Source organism: Typopeltis vanoorti, chromosome 4 (assembly GCF_054136105.1).
Source record: "Typopeltis vanoorti isolate ZY-2024b chromosome 4, IOZ_Tvanoo_1.0, whole genome shotgun sequence".
In the NCBI taxonomy this organism is placed as follows: domain Eukaryota; kingdom Metazoa; phylum Arthropoda; class Arachnida; order Uropygi; family Thelyphonidae; genus Typopeltis; species Typopeltis vanoorti.
The window spans coordinates 105,946,093-105,968,030 of record NC_143552.1 but is presented as its reverse complement, the minus strand read 5'-3'; the positions used below and the strand labels follow the sequence as shown (position 1 = coordinate 105,968,030).

General features: G+C 33.7%; 1 protein-coding gene across 3 annotated transcripts in view; it reads left to right on the top strand.

Moving 5' to 3' along the window:
* Positions 1-21,938, top strand: part of Prp39 (pre-mRNA processing factor 39) — a 203,643-nt gene that overhangs the window by 174,032 nt on the left and 7,673 nt on the right. For all 3 annotated transcript variants that reach the window (XM_090391395.1, XM_090391396.1, XM_090391397.1), the window contains 5 exons: positions 9-135; positions 15,540-15,748; positions 16,057-16,116; positions 16,502-16,683; positions 17,224-17,304. In XM_090391395.1, the coding sequence (XP_090247521.1) occupies positions 9-135; positions 15,540-15,748; positions 16,057-16,116; positions 16,502-16,683; positions 17,224-17,304 (659 nt within the window). The remainder of the gene's footprint in view (positions 1-8; positions 136-15,539; positions 15,749-16,056; positions 16,117-16,501; positions 16,684-17,223; positions 17,305-21,938) is intronic.

Below are 21,938 nucleotides of genomic sequence, written 5' to 3'. Positions count from 1 at the left end.
ATTTACAGTATGCAAAATATATTGAAGCCCATAGTATCGAAGCTGTTCACAATGTTTATAAGAGAGCATGTGAGACCCATTTATTAAGGAAACCAGGAATCCATTTTTCTTGGGCAGCTTTTGAAGAAAAATTAGGTATTTTATTATATTGTGCAAACTATGAATTTTCTGTTAAAAAGCTGTCTTAATTAGTTGATCTCTAGGAGATGAAGTAACTTTCACTTGTTTCATGTCAGCTAGGAACTCACTTAACTCTATATCATTTCCCTGCTACATCAGGCGTGCATATTTTTACAAATTTTCCAATATATATATATATATGACATACCAATTTTCAGTTCTTTCCAGTGGAATTTTTGTGTAAACTTAGTATTTGTGAACTTCAAATGTATAATAAATCTTGAATGTAATGTTATCTTACTTCAAGTCATTAAAAAAAAAAAAAAAAAAAATTCAAAAAAAATATAGTGCACTACATAAAATAGGTTGATTTCTTCATCTAATGTATGTATTATTGCCTAGCAATATTTTCATTTTATGATTATATCATCCCACATTAACAACAGCAAAATAATATAAATGGTCATTACAATCAGTAGATTTTTCCTCCCACTTCAACAATATCAGAGTATCACTGCACATAATTATGAACTGCTGTGGATTTCATAAATTTAGATTCTTAATCCATAATAAAGCCTCAGGATTAACATTAGAAAATCCACATAGGTTTGAGGATGTAGTGACTTAAGATTCAAAGCTGAATAACTGGAAAGTGACTTCCATATGGCCTTTTAAGGAAAGCAGAGAACTGACAGCTTCTGACCTAATGTCTAATCTCGCCTCACCTCATAATGCACTCTGTTAGTTTGTCTTTGCCTGAATATTTAACGAATGGGAACAAGCCTAATTGATTGCTATTCTTGATATCAGTATCTTCACACACTAGTTGAGGTCATGAATATACAGCAGATTTGAAATAGGAAGCAATCACCATTTTGAGCAGAAATGAATTTTATAATGAAAAATACATACAAAAATTTAAAAAAAAAGACTAAATGTTGAGCTGCTTTCAGAAGTGAACTGTAGACTTAAGTATACAAATACTACTTAAGAAACAATGAAACATTTTGAAAACCAGAACCAAACGGTAGAAACACATTGGAAGACTGAAGAAAACATTGATTTATTTGGCCAGAGAAGTCATCATCGTCAAATTCGAGATATGTACCCTCAAGGGTATACAGGATATGATAGTACTACATGAAAAACTTACACCATTACTAACTTCCCATCTACAGTTTTCCTCCAAATCAATCTGTTACCTGTCAAGACTCCAACATTATCAGATCTTATATTTCTATCTTCTAAGACACTTTTTACTGTATCAGTCCACTTATATCTTGATCTTCCTCTGGGTCTTTTTCCTGCCAACCTGGCAGAGAACACTTGTTTTGCTAATCTTTCCTCTCCCGTTCTGTTTAAGTGACCATACCACCTTAGATTAGCTCTGCTAATGCATTCCTGGTGCTGACAATGTCAAGTTTTTTATTAATATCCTCGTTTTTAATATGATATTGCCATTGGTGCCATCTGTTAATGCCCCTAATCTTTCTCAGGACTCTCATATTTGCGGTCTCTAGTCTTTCGTCAAGTGTTTTATTTCTGACCCAGCTCTCAGATCCATAAGTTAAAATTGGTTTTAACACCGTCTTGTATACAGCTAATTTAGTGTTTTGACTAATTTCTCTCTTATCCCATATAAATTTACTCAGTTGATTTCCTACCATTCCAGCTTTACTGATTCTGTTGTCTATTTCCATATTTAATTTACCATCTTCACTAAAAACCATGCCTAAGTAGCTTAAATGTTTTACTTGTTCTGTAGGTTCTCCATTCAAATGCAGTTGATATTTTCAATGCTTTTGTCTATTTTCATTGTCTTAGTCTTGTTATTGCTGACCTTCATACTAAATCTATTACGAGAGTTATTCAGTTTAGTCAGGGAATCTTGCAGACGTATAGCGGATTTATTTAGAAGTATAACATCATCTGCATAGAGTAAAGAGCTGAGATTAACATCTCCAATTTTGATATCAGGTTTAATACCACTTTTCTTCATAATGTGATCATGTAGATAATAAATAACAGAGGGGATAATGTACATCCTTGTCTCACACCAGATTTAACATTAAACCATCTTCCTGTACTTCCTTCAATTCTAACTGCTGACTTACAACTCAAATAAAGACTGAGTATTGCTTGATGTAATGCTCCATTGACACCATACAATTGTAGCACTTTGAACAGCTTCTCTCTTGGCACCCTGTCATAAGCATTTTCTAGATCTACAAAACTTAAATACATATCTTTGTTATATTCCCATGATTTCTCAACTATTTGTTGTAATGAAAATTTGATCCTAATAATATCTATTTGGCCTTAATCCAGCTTGTTCTTCACCAAGCTTCCCTTCCACATTTCTTCTCAACCATTTCTCAAGTATACTTGAATAAATCTTACCAGGAACACTCAGTAGGGAAATACCTCTATAATTCTCACATTCAGTTTTATTTCCCTTTTTATATATGGGTACTATGAGAATTCTACTGCAATCATCTGGAATTTGTTCATCTGTCCAGGCCTTCTGAACTATGCAGTGCAACCACTGTAAAACTTTTATACCTCCATACTTGAGCATTTTTGTCGAATAACATGTATGCCTTTTCACATTTCAGGCTTTTGATGGCTTTTTTTACTTCAAGTATGGATATGCATTCCTCATTGCTGTTTTTTACTACTGTGCTGTTCACTGCTTGTTTCACTCCATGGCATTATACATGTCTGCAAGGAGATGTGCTTTGCATTATGGGATACTAAGGCAAGTGATGTGAAGTCATACCACCTTTACTACGAGTTGCCCTAGTGCTGAAGATATTTCAGGCACAAACTTTGTTTGCTTGCACTTGGATAAAGGATTAAACCATGCATGTAATTTCTATTTCTTGGTATCTTTAATTTTTAGCATAATCAAGTGGAAAAACTTTTAACAACTAACTATCTCTAATCCATAGTATTATAATAATAAGGTGAGACACCTTTTGGCAACTCGTATATAAAAATATGACTTCTGCATTAATTCTTCAACCTTGGTATCACCTCTGGGTTTGGCTCCCACTGATGAGACCTCAATAAAGGTTGAAACTGGTCTGGATAGTGACCAGCTTCCCATAATGCATAGCATTATACATCCCCACAAGGAGATGTGCTTTGCATTATGGGATACCAAGGTAAGTGATGTGGAGTCAATACCACCTTTACCATGAGTTGCCCCAGTCCTGAAGATACTTCAGGTGCAGACTTCGTTTCTTACACTTGGATAAAGGATTAAACCAAGTGGGAAAACTTTCAACAACTGCTTGTTTCATGTAGCAATTTTTCGAAGTAATTACTCCATACATCAAGGATATCTTTTTCACCGGTTTTCATGTGTCCTTTGAGCATCTTTAATTCCTTTTACAGCACTCTTTCCTCCATTTCTGAACTTTTTTAACAGCTACCAGAATACCTTGCCACCTTCTTGATATTTATTTTCTATGTTCTTACTAAAGTCTTCCCATGACTTTTCTTTATCTAGTTTTACAAAGTGTTTGGCTTTCTTACAGTTCTCTGTATTCTCTAAGAGCACAAGCTGACTTATTTGCTAGGAACTTTTAATATGCTTTCTTCTGTTCCTTCACTGCCTCTTGAACTTCCTGTGTCCACCATGGAATTCTGATTTTTCTATCCTTGCAGACAACCTCACCACATGCCTCTCTGGCTGAATCAATCAGGGTTTTCTTCAAGGCTTGCCACTGAATCTCCAAGGTTTGGTTCCTGTTCTCAAACTCTTTCCAGAGAAGTATATGGTAGAATTGTCTGCAATGATAGAAAAATCAGAATTCCATGGTGGAACTGGGAAATTAAAGAGGCAGTCATGGGAAAAAAGACAGCATATCAAAAAGTTCCTTGCAAGTGAGCATATGCCCTGAGAGAATATAGAGAAAAGTGTAAGAAAGGGAAGCAGCATGTAAAAGTAACTAAACAACAATAATAAGAAAACTTTGTTAAGAATATAGAAAACTTATCATGAAGGTGAGAAAGTGTTCTGCAGGCTATTGAAAAAGCTTAGAAAAATGAGCCAGGGGTACTGTAAAAAAAAAATAAATAAATAAAATAAATGGAATTTGAAAATTATAGAGGAATTTCCTTAATTGGATATTCCAGGTAAAATTTATGCAAGCATTCTTTTAAAGAGGTTAATAAGAATTGTAGAAGGGAAACTTGGAGAAGAACAAGCTGGGTTCAGGGTCAGATCGAAGTGGTTAGTATCAGATTTTCACATATGAAAAAAATTAGCTGCAGCAACTCGTGCTGGGTAAGGTTAAATAAACCTGGAGAATTAGAAGACGATAAAGAAACATGTAACAACAGTCTTTGAGCCAAAGTGTATTTTAGAATCAATTTACCATATGTGTTGGCCATGACGAATCTTTGATGTTTACAGAAACTACCTTTTTCTAAAGAAAAAAATGTAAAGCAAAATGTTGAAAAAAATATGAAATAAGATCAGAAAGAAATTAGAAACTGGTTTCTCTATTCCTGATTATTCTTGTGATCAATCACACTGAAGAAAACCCCACTCCTCCTTATCTTCAGTCAGACATTATCTTGAAATAAAACAAGAATTAAAGGAGAAATTCTCAAAAGCTAGTTCATTTGATGAAAAGTACACAATTTTAATCTTTGGCCAAAAATCTAGACCAATATCAGAAACTAATTTAAATGTAGTAAATAGCAATCCCTCGATTAATGTCTCCGATTAGTGCGTCATTTTTTTTCTATACCCAAATGCAATTAATGTGCTTCTAAAATTCAATTAGTGCGCTTATATACATCTTAAAAATAAATGCTACAGATTTTAAAAATTTTCTATGTGTACCTTTTTTTTTATGGCTAACTATTTTAAAAATCACTCACCAGGATGAAATAATTTAGTTACTGATTTAAACCATTTTACAAAGTTATTTTTTAATGGCATACAGTACTATACAACACTATTCCAAATTTACCTCCAAAATTGATGTCATCTGCTAATTACATAGCATTTTGCTGATCACATTTCATGCCTCTTTGGTAATTGTTTTCCCTTTTTAATTTTAAAGTATTTTCCTAACCTTTAATCATGAATAAAAGAATTAGTGAGCAAAAAAAAGTGGAAGTGTGAAAAAGATTTGAAAAGTAATCTTATTGGAAGAAAACCTTGAAATAATAAAGAAAAATGAACGAGGTGAGTCCAGAACAAAGATAAGCAAGAACACAAAATTGGTGAATCAACTATAAGAGCAATTTTAAGCAAAGCTGCTGAATACAGAGAGAAGGATAAGACTGCTTCAAGTTCATGCATGTAGACCGCTCAGAATCAAAGTATTATAATGATTGAATTAGAGAGGCTTTTTTCTACATGGATCAAAGATTGTAACCAAAAACAGATCTCGCTAAGCATAGACCTTATTAAATAAAAAGCATTAATTTTTTTTGTAACCTTTAAAGAAAGGGCTATCAATGATAGTAAAGAAGAAGAATTCCACGCTATTACTGGGTGATTTGAGCGGTTCAAAAAAAAAGAGAAATAACCTAAATAATGTTCGAATCACAGGTGAAGTTGAAAGTGCAGAAAAGATCCAGAGATTTTGAAGAAAATTGTGGAAGAAGGAGGCTATTGTGACCAACAAATATTTAAGGTCGATGAAACTGGCCCCCCCCTTTTTTTTTTTTTTTTTGGAAGCGAATGCCTTCCGAGACTTTTCTGGCCAAATCAGAGAAATCTCAGCCTGGTTGTAAAGTCACAAAAGGATAGAATGACCCTTCTGTTAAGTGGCAATGCCGAAGGTGATCTAAAGTTCAAATCCATGGTAGTTTATATGCCACAAAATCCTATGACCCCCAAAGGCATTAATGAAGCTTTCCTCCCTGTTATTTGGAAGTCTAACAAGAAAGCATGGATAGCTAAAGTTTTATTCGAAAGATGGTTCACAAGTTATTTTCGCCCAGCAGTTGGGAATTTTTGCAAACGAAATAATCTTGATTTTAAAGCTCTGCCTATTTTAGACAACACACCTGGTCACCCAACTTCTTGATTCATTGTGTGAGAACATTAGTAGAATTCTTGAAGAAATTTAATGTTAAATCTGCTGTTGAAAATATTCATCAATCTTGGAATGAAATTACTGCTAGCAATATTTGAGCTATTTGGAAGCACATTCTTCCACATTGTGCAAATGATTTTAGAGGCTTTTAAAATGAAATGGAAGATATTGTTGAGGAAATTGCCTACATTGGGCATTAACTAAGTTTTGATGAGATTTACAATGATAATGTCCAAAAATTAATTAAATCTCATTCTGAGGAATTGAGTGATTCCAACCTGCTAAATTTAGATGCTCAGCAGGAAGATCCTGAAGAATAGGAAGAAAATTTAACCACTGACAGTCAGCCGAAAGAGATTTCACAGAAACAATCTGAAAATATTTTTTGTACGATCGAAGTTTTTAAGCAGCTTAGAGGCTGACCCTGACAAAGCGAGAAGCAGTAAAAAAAGGCAATAGAGCCATAATGTCAGTTGTATGAAAAAAAGAAGCAGAAAGCCTGCCAAACTACATTAGCTCAATTCTTTGTTAAGAAGTGGAAAAAGAAATGTATATTCTGAATATGTTTATTGTCTTTCATCTTCATGGTTTCCTTTAACTAGGCCTTGAGACATACCCTAATTCTTTTATAAAAAAAAAATTAAGGATCAAAAAAGAAATTTGAGGAACGAATTATACTTTTTCCCATAGGTTATTATATTTGATTAGTGCATTTTTGATTAATATGCTCGTTTTAAAGAGCACATTAATTGAGGGATTGCTGTACTTAGATATTTAGTGCACAGTTACGGAATGGCTATCATAATTAATGCAATGTCAGGAAAAATCTAATTTAAAACCCTTTTAAATTGTGCAAATTCTGGGAATCTACCAAATAAAAATGGCTGCCATAATTTATAGGATGCCAAGACAAATGTAAAAAAATGTTTTTTCTTCCATCCAAAGGACATGGAGATTAAACAGCTCGTTTTCAACAAATCCAAAATTATGCAGCTTCAGCTCAATGATTTCACTAGGAGTGACCCATAAGTCATGTATAAAATTTTAATATACTTCATCTCCTTTGTAAATTATATACATTTATGAAAGTCTATGCAGTTTTTGAATGCAAAAAAAAAAAAAAAAAGTTATAACAAAAAAATTACTGCATTCTTTCCTCCATTTCTAAGCTTTTTCAATAGCTTCCAGAATATTTGGCCACCTTTCTGATATTTATTTTTTATGTTCTTACCAAAGTCTTCCCATGATTTTTGTTTAGCTAGTTATACACATTGCTTCATATTCTTACATTTTTCTCTGTATTCTCTAAGAGCACAAGCTGACTGACTTATTTGCCAGGAACTTTCAATATGCTTTCTTCTTTTCCTTACTGCCTCTTTAACTTCCTGAATCCACCAGAGCTTTGATTTTTATATCCTTAATTAATGTGCAATTTGGGATTTAGCCGACCAAATTGTATTCTTATTGGTTAAACCAAAATAAAAAATGATGGTACAACATGACAAAATTTCATGCCGGCTGGGGCGTCGCCCGGTTAAACAAGGCCCCCGTTGTTTTTGCCAGGGAACCAGGGCGAACAGCGAAAAGTCAGCTACTGGAACAAATCTGAAAACAAACCCCAACTCAACATCACCAGAGTTAAAGATCGGTACTATCAACGTAAGAAGCCTGAATGGCAAAGAAATGGAGCTAGCTGAGGAATTAGATAAGTACCAGATCGACATAATAGGGGTGACTGAAACAAAAAAGACCAAAACTGGTGAGATCTTTCTGAGCAATAAATACAAAATGTTATATTCAGGCAATAACAATCAAGGAAAAGAAGGAGTAGCCATAGTATTCAACACAAAATACGAGGCTAATCTTCTTGAATGGCAGTCAGTCTCAAGTAGAGTAATGTGGGCAAATATGAGAATGGGGAACTGGACAATGAGACTTATTTGTGCCTATGGTCCCACAGAAGGTTCTACTAAGGTAGAAGTGGAGGAATTTTTTGAGGCTTTAGAAAAAGCAACTGACACAATGAAAAAGGAAAAGTTGGTCCTTGTTGGGGATCTAAATAGTAGAGTAGGAAATGATTGTGAGACATACAAAAATATTTTGGGAAAATTTGGAGAAAAGAGCAAAGCTAATAATAATGGCAAATATCTGTTGGATTTCTGCTCAGGACATGGACTGGTTATTACTAACACCATGTTCCAACATAAAAATGTGCACAAATTCACATGGAGAGAAGAGGCTAGGAATAAGAAAAGTCTCATTGACTATGTTATTGTTGATAGTGATGTTTTCTCCCTGGTGCAGGACACCAGAGTGTACAGAGGATTTGAAATTGGAAGTGATCACTATTTAGTCTTGAGCAGGATAAAATTGAATTTCATATTGAAAAGAATAACATGTAAGAAAGTTTTAAAGCGAATAAAAGTTGAGCAGCTCTCAGATGTAAACTGTAGACTAAAATACAGAAATATTATTGAAAAGAAAATGAAAGAGTTTGAGAACAGGAATCAAACCTTGGAGATTCAGTGGCAAACTCTAAAGGAAACATTGATTGATTCTGCCAGAGAGGCATGTGGTGAGGTTGTGTGCAAAGATAAAAAAATCAGAACTCCCTGGTGGACACAGGAAGTTAAAGAGGCAGTGAAGGAAAAGAAGAAAGCATATCAAAAGTTCCTGGCAAATAAGTCAGCTTTTACTCTTACAGAATACAGAGACAAATGTAAGAAAGCTAAACAGTGTGTAAAACTAGCTAAACAAAAGTCATGGGAGGACTTTGGCAAGAATATAGAAAATAAATATCAAGAAGGTGGCAAAATATTCTGGAGGTTGTTGAAGAAGCTTAGGAATGGAGGAAAGAGTGCTGTAAAAGGAATTAGAGATGATAAAGGTGAAATGAAAACAGGAGAAAAAGATATCCTTGAAGTATGGAGTAATTACTTTGAAAAACTGCTAAATGAAACAAGCAGTGATGACAGCACAGTGATAAAAAACACTGACCAGGCATGCAGTCAGGAATACATATCCATACTTGAAGTAGAAAAAGCCATCAAAGGCTTGAAATGTGGAAAGGCAGCAGGAGTAGATGATATTCGACCAGAAATGCTGAAGTATGGTGGTATAAGAGTCTTACAGTGGCTGCACTGCATAGTTCAGAAAGCCTGGACAGAGGGACGAATTCCCGATGATTGGAGTAGAGCTCTCATAGTACCCATATATAAAAAGGGAAATAAAACTGAATGTGAGAATTACAGAGGTATTTCCCTACTGAGTGTTCCTGGCAAGATCTATGCAAGTATACTTGAGAAACGGTTGAGAAGAATTGTGGAAGAAAAGCTTGGTGAAGAACAAGCTGGATTCAGGCCAAATAGAGGCTGTCAGGATCAGATCTTCACTTTACGACAAATAGTCGAGAAAGCATGGGAATATAACAAAGATCTGTATTTAAGTTTTGTCGATTTGGAAAAGGCATATGACAAGGTGCCAAGAGAGAAGCTATTCAATACGCTGCAGTTATATGGTGTCAATGGGGCATTATATCAAGCAATACTTAGTCTTTATTTGAGTTGTGAGTCAGCAGTTAGAATTGAAGGAAGTACAGGAAGATGGTTTAATGTTAAATCTGGTGTGAGACAAGGATGTACATTATCCCCTCTGTTGTTAATCATCTATATGGATCACATTATGAAGGAATGTGGTATTAAACCTGATATCAAAATTGGAGATGTTAATGTCAGCTCTTTGCTTTATGCGGATGATGTTATACTTCTAAATAAATCCGCTACAAGACTCCCTGATTAAATTGAATAACTGTTGTAATAGATATGATATGAAGGTCAGCAATAAAAAGACAAAGACAATGAAAATAGGCAGAATCATTGAAAATGTCAACTGTGTTGTGAATGGAAAACCTGTGGAACAAGTAAAACATTTCAGCTACTTAGGCACAATTTTTACTGAAGATGGTAAACTAAATATAGAAATAGACAACAGAATCAGCAAAGCTGGTATCGTGGGAAGTCAATTGAATAAATTCATATGGAATAAGAAAGAAATTAGTGGGAACACTAAATTAGCTGTATACAAGACTGTGTTCAAACCAATTTTAATTTATGGATCTGAGAGCTGGGTCAGAAGTAAAACACTTGACCAAAGACTAGAGACCGCAGATATGAGAGCCCTGAGAAAGATTAGAGGCGTGAACAGATGGCATCAATGGCAATATCATATTAAAAATGAGGATATTAGGAAAGAACTTGACATTGTCAGCATCCAGGAATGCGTTAGCAGAGCTAATCTCAGATGGTATGGTCACTTAAATAGAATGGGAGAGGAAAGATTAGCAAAACAAGTGTTCTCTGCCAGGTTGGCAGGAAAACGACCCAGAGGAAGACCAAGATATAGGTGGATTGATACGGTACAAAGTGCCTTAGACGATAGAAATATAAGATCTGATAATGTTGGAGTCTTGACAAGTAACAGACTGATTTGGAGGAAAATTGTAGATAGGAAGTTAGTAATGATGTAATTTTTTCATGTAGTACTGTCATATCCTGTACACCCCTTGAGGGTACATGGCAGGAATTTGATGATGATGATGATGATAATATTAATGTATGTGTATAATAATACATAATAATATTATGCATTAATTGCTGTCCTGGTTGGACTGAGTGGTTAGCATATATGCTTTCCAACCAACAGACTGCAAGTTTGAATCCCACCATGGGCATTGATGCTTGTGATTGTCTTTAGGTGGAAGATGAATTTCATTGCCCAGTGTGAAAGTACCATCCCTCCAATAATGGAAGCCTTGAAATGGCTTGAAAAAGTTACATATTTGGTCTCTAGAGCAGAGTTTCCATGCTAAGTTAAAAATAAAATAAAAATACATAAAAATATATAAAATTAATAAAAAAAAATCCTTAGCCCACCAACAGTACAAATGTACTATATGTTCACAGAATCCTTTCATAGGTGGAATAAAAAATGAAGTAAAATATGCAGATGAGGTTATGCTCTTATATAAATTCAGTACAGATCTGCAGGATTTGCTAAATACTAAATTGAATAACTGTTACATGAAATTTGGTTTGAAAATCGATAATAAAGACAGAGCATTAAAAACATCAGCTGTCCTGAAAAATTAGAAACCTCAAGTAAAAGATTTCAGCTGTTACAATTTTTAGTGAATATTGCAAATTAAACATGGAAGTAGACAAGTGGAATATATGCAAAGCAGCTATGATATGGGGCAAGTGTACAGTTGACATGAATGGAAAAATCGTATTAAAAATTAAGATATTAGAAACTTGACTTTGTTGGCATTCAGGTATGTGTGAGCAGAGCTAATCTGATATAGTATGGTCAGTTAAACAGCATGGAAGTCAGAAGGTTAGCAAAATAGGTGCTTGATTTCAGGAAAATAACCCAAAGAAAGACCATGATCTAAGCAGTTAGAAGTGTTTTGAAGACTGAAATGTAAGATCTGACAATATTAGAGTCCTAACTTATAACAGATTGATTTGGAGAAAGATTATTGATATGAAATTAGTAATAATGTAAACTTTTCACATATCCTGTACACTCCTTAAACATATCAGAAATTTGATGAAATTCTACAATCACTAACAATATGTTTAATGGTCTTGGCTAGATTGCCACAATCACGGTATGGAGTCGGTCCATTTACATTTGTGAAGCATCATGTTTGCATCTCCCACGTCCTCTCCTAATCCAGGTAATTGTATACCATAGATGTTTTGGAAAGTCAAAACTCTTTACTCTATTAGCTTGAATCAGGAATAGTAGAATGTAAATTAAAGGTGTGTTCCTATCAGTAAAGTTTCCAGGCTAATGTGATAAATGTTAGAGGCCTCATGCCTCTAACATTCATCACAGTAGTTTTCCCAGGTATGTTATCAAGATTTGTCTCTGATTAGATGGGTAGACGATGTCTTTAAATATTAACAAGTCATTCTTAATAATCTTACTTTATAAGTCACCTAAATCCTTTTACCTCCATAATGGATCAAGAACAATATTATTAAGAGTTAGAAACCAGTAATTTTTGTTGATCTTATTCTATCAGAGATAAATCTCATAACTTGAGGTGAACATCAACCAGTGAGATGTGAGCACTGTTAAGCCATGCAGCAGCATAGTATTCTGCTGTGGAATACACTAATGCCAAAGCTGTTGTTTGTGATGTGATAGCATCTGCACCTCATGAAGAGCTTGCCAGTTTCTTCATGATGTTATTACAAGTTTTTAATTTACCAGCAATTTTTGAAGGTCTAGAGATCTTAGATTTCACTGCAAGATACTTTGGGATTCTGCTGGGATCTTTGAGGTTCCCAGCAGAATCCCAAAGGTGCATAGTTTGGTGTTAGAGATGTCAAGAAGATGATTCCAACCTCTTGGTATCTTCATGGTATCCCTTACAGCAAACAAATTGCTCATAGTTATTACCAGTGGGTTTGATCCACCTCAAGTTGGACCTTACTTGGTAACAGGAATATGAATTCTTATGCTATACATGATGGATAATGTTGACTATTTGGGAAGTATCAAGTATTTTTCTGCTAATAGAAAGTCATCTGTGATCATTGTTGAAGGTAGTAAAGCAAAGGGCAGGATTGTACCCTCTTTTCAATTGGGGCAAGTGGAAGCGAAAACTAAATTTAGTTCCATCCATTTAACCAGTATGTCTCCATTAAGATCATCATCTTTGTATTCCTATAGAGCAGTGTTTCTCAAACTTCAGATATTCGTGTATCCCTTCTTAAATTTTCATTATTACCAAGTACCCCTAATTAATTAATAAAAAAATAAATTTGTTAATTAAAAAATTATTAAAATTAATAAATTAATTTAAAATATTAATTAAAATTAAATATTGTATTTGAATTTATATGTTCATGTAAACAAAAAAATATGATTTATTTTTAAATTTTGATTCTTTAGAGATGTCAGACAACACACTCTTATCAATTTCATTTAATCCAGATGCAATATCAACGTTTTCTTGTTGCTTACAGCTACTTGTATTTGCTATATGCTCTTGGGGGTTTTATAAATCTAATCTTTAGCCAGTGATCCATATGTAAGAATTTGAAAGCTAAAAAAAATTCTGTATTTACTCGAATATATCTCTAACTTTTTCCCCAAAATTAAAGCTAAAAAATCGTGTTGCGAGATGTGTGTGGGAATTTTCGGAAACTAAAGTTTTCAGAAAAAAACTGAAAATGATGCGACTTACCAAGAAGCTCCTACTCGCTATCTTTTAGCATCAAGAACAGTTTCTTTGTGTGCATCGTCAAAATCATCTACCCAAATAGCATCATCTTCTTTCCCATTATTTCAAGCAAAAATTACAAGTAATTTACTTGAGATACGTAGAGCAGCGAAGAATTGCATATGATTGGTGCGGTATTAACAAAAGGTCGCGCGAACTAAAGACAAATTAGCATTTTAACAGTTGAGTTGAAATGCTAATTCCCTTCAACTGAATTCCATAATATCTGAAACACCTTCACTATATATTTCTTAGTTTTAACACATTAACGATGGGGGGTGGTGTCAAGCAAAACCATATGTTCCACTGGCAATATATGGTTTTGCTTGGTCTATATAGCAGTTTCTGTTGGAGAGGGGATGTGATTCATTAGTTAGTGCCGTTTTATCCCGGTTGTCTCTAATTGCACTGTTTGTTGAAAAATATAATGACTCCTTTAATTATGCAAAGCCGAAAATTGCCATATCCCCCAAATGACCTTTCGCCTACCCCCGCGGGTACGTGTGCCACACTTTGAGAAATACTGCTATAGAGTGATGCTGTTGAAATCACCAAGTACAATGCTTTGATAATGCTGAAGAAGAACAGTGGACAGATGGCACCTGGATGTTTATATACATTTGTGATAGTTAATCTAGAAACCCCCTTCATCTTTATCGATATTATTATCAACATAATTGGTATTTCATATTTAAGATGGTTAATGTTAGAGAGCAAGATATAGCCAGAAATTTTTCCTTTGGAAAGTGCTCAGCATCATCCTCCATATGAGTCTCTTGCATCACACAACCACATCAGTTTGCTGCTCATTTAAAATCCTTGTTACGTAGTCGCATTTAGATCTGGAAATGCCATCCAAAGCCATTATCACTTCTATCACGTGGCCTATGATTGTGAGCCTTTTGAGGGAAGTACAGCACCAGCATTACTCTAGACTGTTTTGTGCACTATCTAGGGTGAACCATGAGGAGGCAGTCTACTTTACACCCATTTTTAAATGGTAATACCATTTAAAAATGGGTGTAAAGTTGACTGCATTTGAATATTTGAATCATGTACTGGATTTATTATCACTTAAATATGGCACACTTTGTTGCATCAGCTGCAACAAATTGTATATTCACACGAGCACCATGTATCTGCCAAAATTTCACCTGACAATAGATTTCAGCAGTAGTCTCTTTCTAGTTCAATTCACCTTGTCATCATGAAGTGTTCATCACCTCATGAACATTATTTTATATTGTGACCACTGTTTTCTCACTTTTATATTTTTGTATTCCAAGTAAAAGCAAATGTCAAACCTGATCACTGGATTTAATATATTTAACATGTTATATCATTCCAGCAGGAAGCTTAGAGTACTAAATGGAATTAAATGCCCCCAGGTTTACAGAAACAGAAAAATGAAAATAATATAAATAAATAACAGTAGAATAAAATGCACAAAAGAAGGGAAAGAGAAGAGCAGACACGACACTATTATGCCATGCAACAAAAGCATCTCTGAAGTCCAGCAAAAACTAATTTTGCATTTCACTTTTTAATTTTACAAACTGACACGTATTTCTAGTATTTATACAGGTTCAACTATTTTCTCAAAGTTCCATCTGATAGTTCTTCCAACCTCATGCATGTGAATGAGTTTCCTATGGATTTTATCAGTTGTCTTACTGTTGAGATATATAATTCCTTGGAAATGTGAGAACTATACAGTTTAGTCAATAGTGATTGGATGAGAAAATAAATAAATATAAAAGCATAGTTGTGACACATTTCCATTGACCTAAATTCTCCAGTTTTTGGAAATATAGGTTCAGTAGTTTGGCCTTAATGCTTTTGCCATGAAAAGAATAGCTTAGTATATGAACAGATCATCTTAAGATCTTGAGTGTAATATATTATGCATTTATTTTAGCCATCTTAAAAGACCATTTTACATTTACAGATTGTTTATACTGCAGGAGACTATTTTTGATGAAATTAATAATATTATACTAAATTGAACATGATCATTAATCATTCTAGACTATAGTTATTATCCTATTTCCTCTTTTCAGGGAATTATGAAGAAGCATCAAATATTCTTATTAACTTGGAAATGAATGTTCCTGATATGCTTGAAACTTCACTTCGGAGGATAAATCTTGAACGGCGTCAAGGAAATCATGAAAATGTTGAGTGTCTTTATGAAAATTATATTTCCCAGGCTAAAAATTTACGAACAGCATCTCATTTTGTTATGAAATATGCAAGGTATTTATATAAGGTTAGTGTAGAATCTAAGTTTTTTATTTAAATAATTCATTGTATTTATTTTAATATTTTTAAGTTCATATTGGTAATATTAGGGTTTTTATTATGTAAGCAGTACTACATCTGTCGCTAAAAAAAAAAAGGTGAGTTGCCTTTGATCCTGCCCCTCGAAAACAAGACTTATTCTCAAGGTAAAAGTTTGTAATTTTATGATTATTAATTTCAAAAATAAATTAGTGTATTTATTTCTTTCATCTTCAGAAGTTTTTGTATGTATAGACCATCTGTTTTTTTTTTCTTTCTTTTTTTTTTTTCTTATAGATAAAGAAGGACTTTGTGAAAGCAATTGAAGTGGTAAAAGAGGGATTACTTAAAGATCCGGTAAGGATTTTTTCTATTTCTGCATGAATACTAAATTAAAATTGCCTTTTCCAGTTCCCAAAAAAAAGTAACTTTGTAATTCATCGGCCTGTGAGGTATTTTAGCTGGTACAGTTTTATCTGGAGTAATTGCATGTGACCTTTTTCAGCCACTTCAGGCATTGACCACCCCAGCTGATCGTATATGTTAAAACCAGAGAGAAGTTTGGATACTAGAGTGATTTTGCAGCTGAGGTTTGATTCTTCCTTCTTTTTTTTAATACCTGTGGATTTTTGATGTATTTTCTACTAAGAATATTTATTTTGAACATGGTTGCCAAAGTGCTTTTTTATTAATTTATATTGTAGACCAATTGTGTTAATTGGTTTTTCTTAATTTTTATTAGATAAATCCTCAGTTACATATGCAACTGGTGGACATCGGTTACCAAAGTGATCCAATGAATATGGATTGCATCATGGAAGCATTTGATATGGCACTAACAAGTGATATGGATCAAGAACAGAAATTGATATTCTCCCAGAGAAAACTGGAATTTTTAGAAGACTTTGGTACAGATCCTAACAGGTGAGGTTGATCATTACTGTAACAGTGAAATATATTGTAACTTTCACACATTTCTGTTTTCTAATAACTGATTTTCTTCCTTAATACTTTAACTTTTTTCACATTGTCTCATCTCATTTCCATCACCTGAATCCTCTCAAATAATGGAGAAAGTCATCAATAGCCAATGTCTCCATTACCTGGAGGCCTCCTAGTTAATCAGTGGTCACCAATATAGATTCCACTAGTCAGGATCCATGGCTGATCACTTAGTTTACATCACCCACCATTGGAATGTGCCATAGAAAGATTCAGAAGTTTGGTACTTGAATTTCCAGATGAAATTCATTTATCACCTGAAGACATTCATAAATGTCCATGCCTGTTGTTGGATTTGAACACGTGACCTATTGGTTGGAGATGAGATGTGTTATCCACTCAGTCGAGTATATTTAATTTTAGTGATTATTTTTGCCAGTGCCTTATGTTCCCATAAAATTACATATTTAAGTGTAATTATAAAATTTACTCAAAATTTTATGAAACTTTTTTTAATTACAGAATTCAAGATGCATTCGAAGATCATTCAAAATTGCTCAAGAACAGTTATGCTCTTAGCAGGAAAAGGCCGATGGAAGAATTGTGAGTGACATTTAATTGTGAGACTGAGTATTACATGTTGAAATTCATGTTCCTTTATTGAATTACTTGTGCTTTAAACCATTTTCATTCCAGCATCGAGTACATCAGTTTCTTGCTGAGTTAAGACCAGAAATATCCAAAACCATGCTTGCTCTGGGATTCCATTATATTCCCTGTTTTAATGTTCACAAATCTCAGTCAGCTAAGAGAAATGTTAAATTATTAGTTATTGCAAATGTAAGAACATTTTTTACTTATTTACCTGGATAATAATAAATATTTCCTTTGCATCTTGATTTTTTTTTTTTCCCCTGCAAGAAATCATTTTTCATTTTTTACTGAAAGCTTATAGAAGCAGCACAATCCAATATAGATTGTTTTGTACACACACAGTTCCGTCATTATGTATGTGATTCATGCCATAGCACATGAATCATCTTATAATACATGCTATGATCGAATTTATTTTTGAATGCGAGTCCTATTTCTAAAAGGCTATGAACCCATAGAACATGAGTACTGTGGGTGGTCTGGGAATTAAATAATCATCAATAAACATGATTGTATTTTTCGCACAATCATATTTAGTAAGGTTTGCATTTTTTCATCTGCTGCTGTTTTTCCCGTACCTCCAGGGAGGAGGGTGGGGGGAGCTTAAATAGATGATCTGCTAAGCAGAGTGGTGTAAAGCCAGGCACAAAAATTTGTCTTCCTCTGTTATACTTGCACATAATTCATGACTTTAGATTATTGGTTTCCATATAATTAATTTTGCCCTTTAGCAATTTAATATACCTCCCAATTATAGATATTCTCTAAATCACTGGCTAGTTATATCTTGAAACAAAAGATTTTTTCTTTCCACATTGTGTTGGTTTCAATGGAAATCACTTGCTACAGTTTGATATATTTTCTGATATACTAACAGCAGTTTAAGACAGTTCTTTTGTGTGTGTGTGTGTGTGTGTGTGTGTGTACGCGCATACCCACCTCTTTGCATGAATGAGTACAAGAGAAGAGAATTTGTCCCTCTCCAGCATGAATATGTTGAAAGCTGTAGACTAAAGAACATAGGTTACAAAACACATTATGTTCTACAAATCCATAATGAATATGACTGTCAATCTTATATGTATGTTTGCATGCTGGTTCTATACTATAGTGAGTTGAATTGGAAAATTGCCCTGTGTTTTCTCTCTGTGTTAAGTGATGTTATGATATTGAATTCAATTTATCTTAGCTTATTCCTGGATATGCTAATCATAATTATTAGCAAAACGAATAGAATATTATTAAAAAATTCGTGGGTGGACAGATAGTGTACAGAAAAATGACTTTGTTTTAGGAAAATGGACAGGTAGACTGCACTAATTCTAGGTTTAAGGGAAGAGACTAGAAATAATATGTGAAAAAAGTTAAAATGCATGGTTGTTGATAAAGCTAACAGTTAGCTTTTGGTAAGGCAATTTTGCAACCTAAAGAAATATATGCAACCTAAACACAAACCTCAATGAAGTGTATTTATTGAGATTTGTGTTTAGGTTGCATATATTGGAGAACTTAATTTTTGGAGAAAATTTGATCTCACTGTGGCCTGGGATGTTTGTGAATATCTACATAGCTCATTGATTTTCATTGTCTAGTGTAAGACTGCCATGCTAATAAGAAACTTGAATGTGTTCCCCCCTCCCCCCCCCACCCCACACACACACACACAAAAAAACTACCTTGTTTGTTCTCCAGAGTGGAGTTCCTAGATTATCTAACAAAAATCCTACCCTTCGTAAAGTGCTGTTATACCTTTTCAAGGTAAGATTGTAATAAAAAAATAAATAAATGCAAGGTTTTGAAAATCTTTTGTATGTTAGTACAATGAGTGGACCATGAATTAGTTCAAGCTATTGATGAAATCAGTAAATTTAGCACCACAGAATGCAGTATTGAATAGAGAGCAATTTTTCCCATCTTGACATCCTTAACATCTGTACATCTTTTTTTTTTTCCCTTGTATTTTCTGTTTTTTGGAAGTCTACTCACCTTAGTCACTAGACAATCTTATCGTCATAGCATATCACAGAAATTGCTTACAGTAAGAATCCTTTCTCGCGAGGTATATATATCGTGTTCTGATCTGAAAATACCTCTTTAAGAATGAGATATAATGTTCTTGAGGACTTGTTAAAGACTTTCATTGAGTGATAATCTGTCACCACAATGAGATATAATACCCTCATAATTGAGAAATATTTCTGGGGGTGGGGGATAAATACTCTCTAAAGACCAGATCTGGTCTTTAGAGAATATTTATCCCCGATCTCAAAGTCAAAGGCCCATCTTGGGGGGGGGGGGGGCTAGAATATATATTAAAAAACATTCTGCAAACCATGGGAAGAGCTATCTCTTCTTATCCTCTAAAGACCACCTCATGTTTTTTTTTTTTTTTTTTTTTTTTTTTTTTTTTTTTTTTTTTTTGCAGTTCACTACAAGTAGATTTGCTCTTAATTCATAAGTATTAATTGCTGTTGTAATTAATACTTATAGGTAAGTTGAAAAGACTGGAATCATAGTTTCATTGGGCATGTTACATGCAGTCTCTCCATTGGTAGACAAACTCTGTACATGATTGCTGGCACAGGAGGTTTGATTTTTTTTTTTTTTTTTTAATGGCACAAAGGTCATACTATGCCAGAACACAGGTCACAGCAGTACATGTGGTAATTGGTTAGTAAGATAATCAAAAACATCTATGCCCTTACCAGGATGTTTGTGATTATCTTCACAAACCTGCGGATTCGAACCCACAGCTTCTTGGCTGGAGAGTGGACACGCTAACCAAGCCGTTGGTATAGGAGGGGTCTTTAATGTTACACAGGTTAATTAATTTCTTCCAGATGTCATGAAGAATCATTCCTTGATTTCTGTTTAGTGTGCCTTTTGAGCAAATGACCCCAAAGGACTCCTTGAACAACTTGTCAAAGTAATTCTCTTCTAATTAGGGCATGGAAGATGCTTTGCCAATTTACTGTGTGATATTCTTTGAGGATGGGTGCTGCAAGTCCAAAGCTATTCAAGGAATCCTCCAGGGGTCATTCATGAAATACTAAGCCATTGTAAAAAATCTCATATAAATGTTTCACTTGTTATGTTTGCTTTTTACAGCCTTATATATATACTGAGTGAAAAATTTCATTAATAAGGAATGTTTTTTTTTTAAATATAGCTTGTTTGAATTTATTAATGCAATTGTATATATTAGTATTACTGGAACTGCCGTGTGGCTAAGCAGTAGCAATATTAAAGGAGACTTAAATATAATTAAGTAGTAGTAAACTTGCTTACCATATATTGTAACCCTTATGGAATAGCACAGAAATATTTTATGTATAATATTTGTATGTTTGTTTACAGCAGTGTTCGTATGTTACTATTACCGTATAATGTGTGAGTACCGTAGTAACAACAGTCACGTTGTCACTTAAGTTTCGCTTTAAATCTCAGTAACAGACATGAGCATTACTTGTTTTTAAAATAGTTGCTGGGTAACAGGAATGCTAGGAAGCAAAGAGTAGGCAAGTAAGGAAGGGGAGCCAGATAGGTGTAATAAACTACTGAGTTAAGTTCTCTAATCTTGTAAAAGTTTTTATACATATTTGTCTAAAATAAATATTTGTATATATGTATATAATTTACACATATTCTAAAGAACAAAGCTCAAGTATATAAAAAAAATTTAACTATTTACTGTTAACATATATACAAACAGATACAAGTTCTTAGTACTTCACTGTATCTCTCTAAGGAGATCTGACGTTCCTTTTATAAGGAATGTATAAAATTATAAGGAATATAATTTTATAATTAAAAGTACTAAATTAATTTCTAACTTCTTAAGGCATACAAATAATTACATGGCCATTCTAAGAATTACTCAATGTGAGTTCAATAATGATTTCTCATACTCTGACTCTCACTGTTAAATTCAATACTGAGATATAACATTAAACACTTTACAAAACAAACTGAACACAGCAGTCAACTGAAAATTTTGTAGTTTCACTTGGCTATATGAGAACTTCCGTTGCAACACTTATTTTTATTGTTTTTACTCATTTGTTCATTCTGTCTTTTCTCTCACATTTCTTGATATACTAGAATCAAAGTTAAAAGGCCTCACTAAACTAATCTTGTTTATTCAAGTTTACATGATCAATAATTGCTCAGACAACAGGAATGCATTTAATTGAGCAGTTTCAAATACATTTATGATAAAAAGAACTTTATTGCAAATTCTATCTTGCTGCTTAGAACATATATCGCTTTCTTCTCATCTATGAAGGCTTGATGCATTACATTGTCCTTCAATTATTAACTTCGCTGTTCCGTATCCTTGGAGAGGACTTAAAAATATGTATAAAAACTTTCACAAGATTAAAGAACTTAACTCAGTAGTTTATTAGACCTTTCTGGCCCTCCTTTCTTGCTTGCCTACTCTTTGCTTCCTATCGCTCCTGTTACCCAGTGATATATCTTCTAAAAACAACTCTTCTAACGTACGTGTCTATTACTAAGATTCAAACCAAAACTCAAGTGACAACGTGGCTGTTGTTACTATGGTGCATGCATGTTGTATAGTA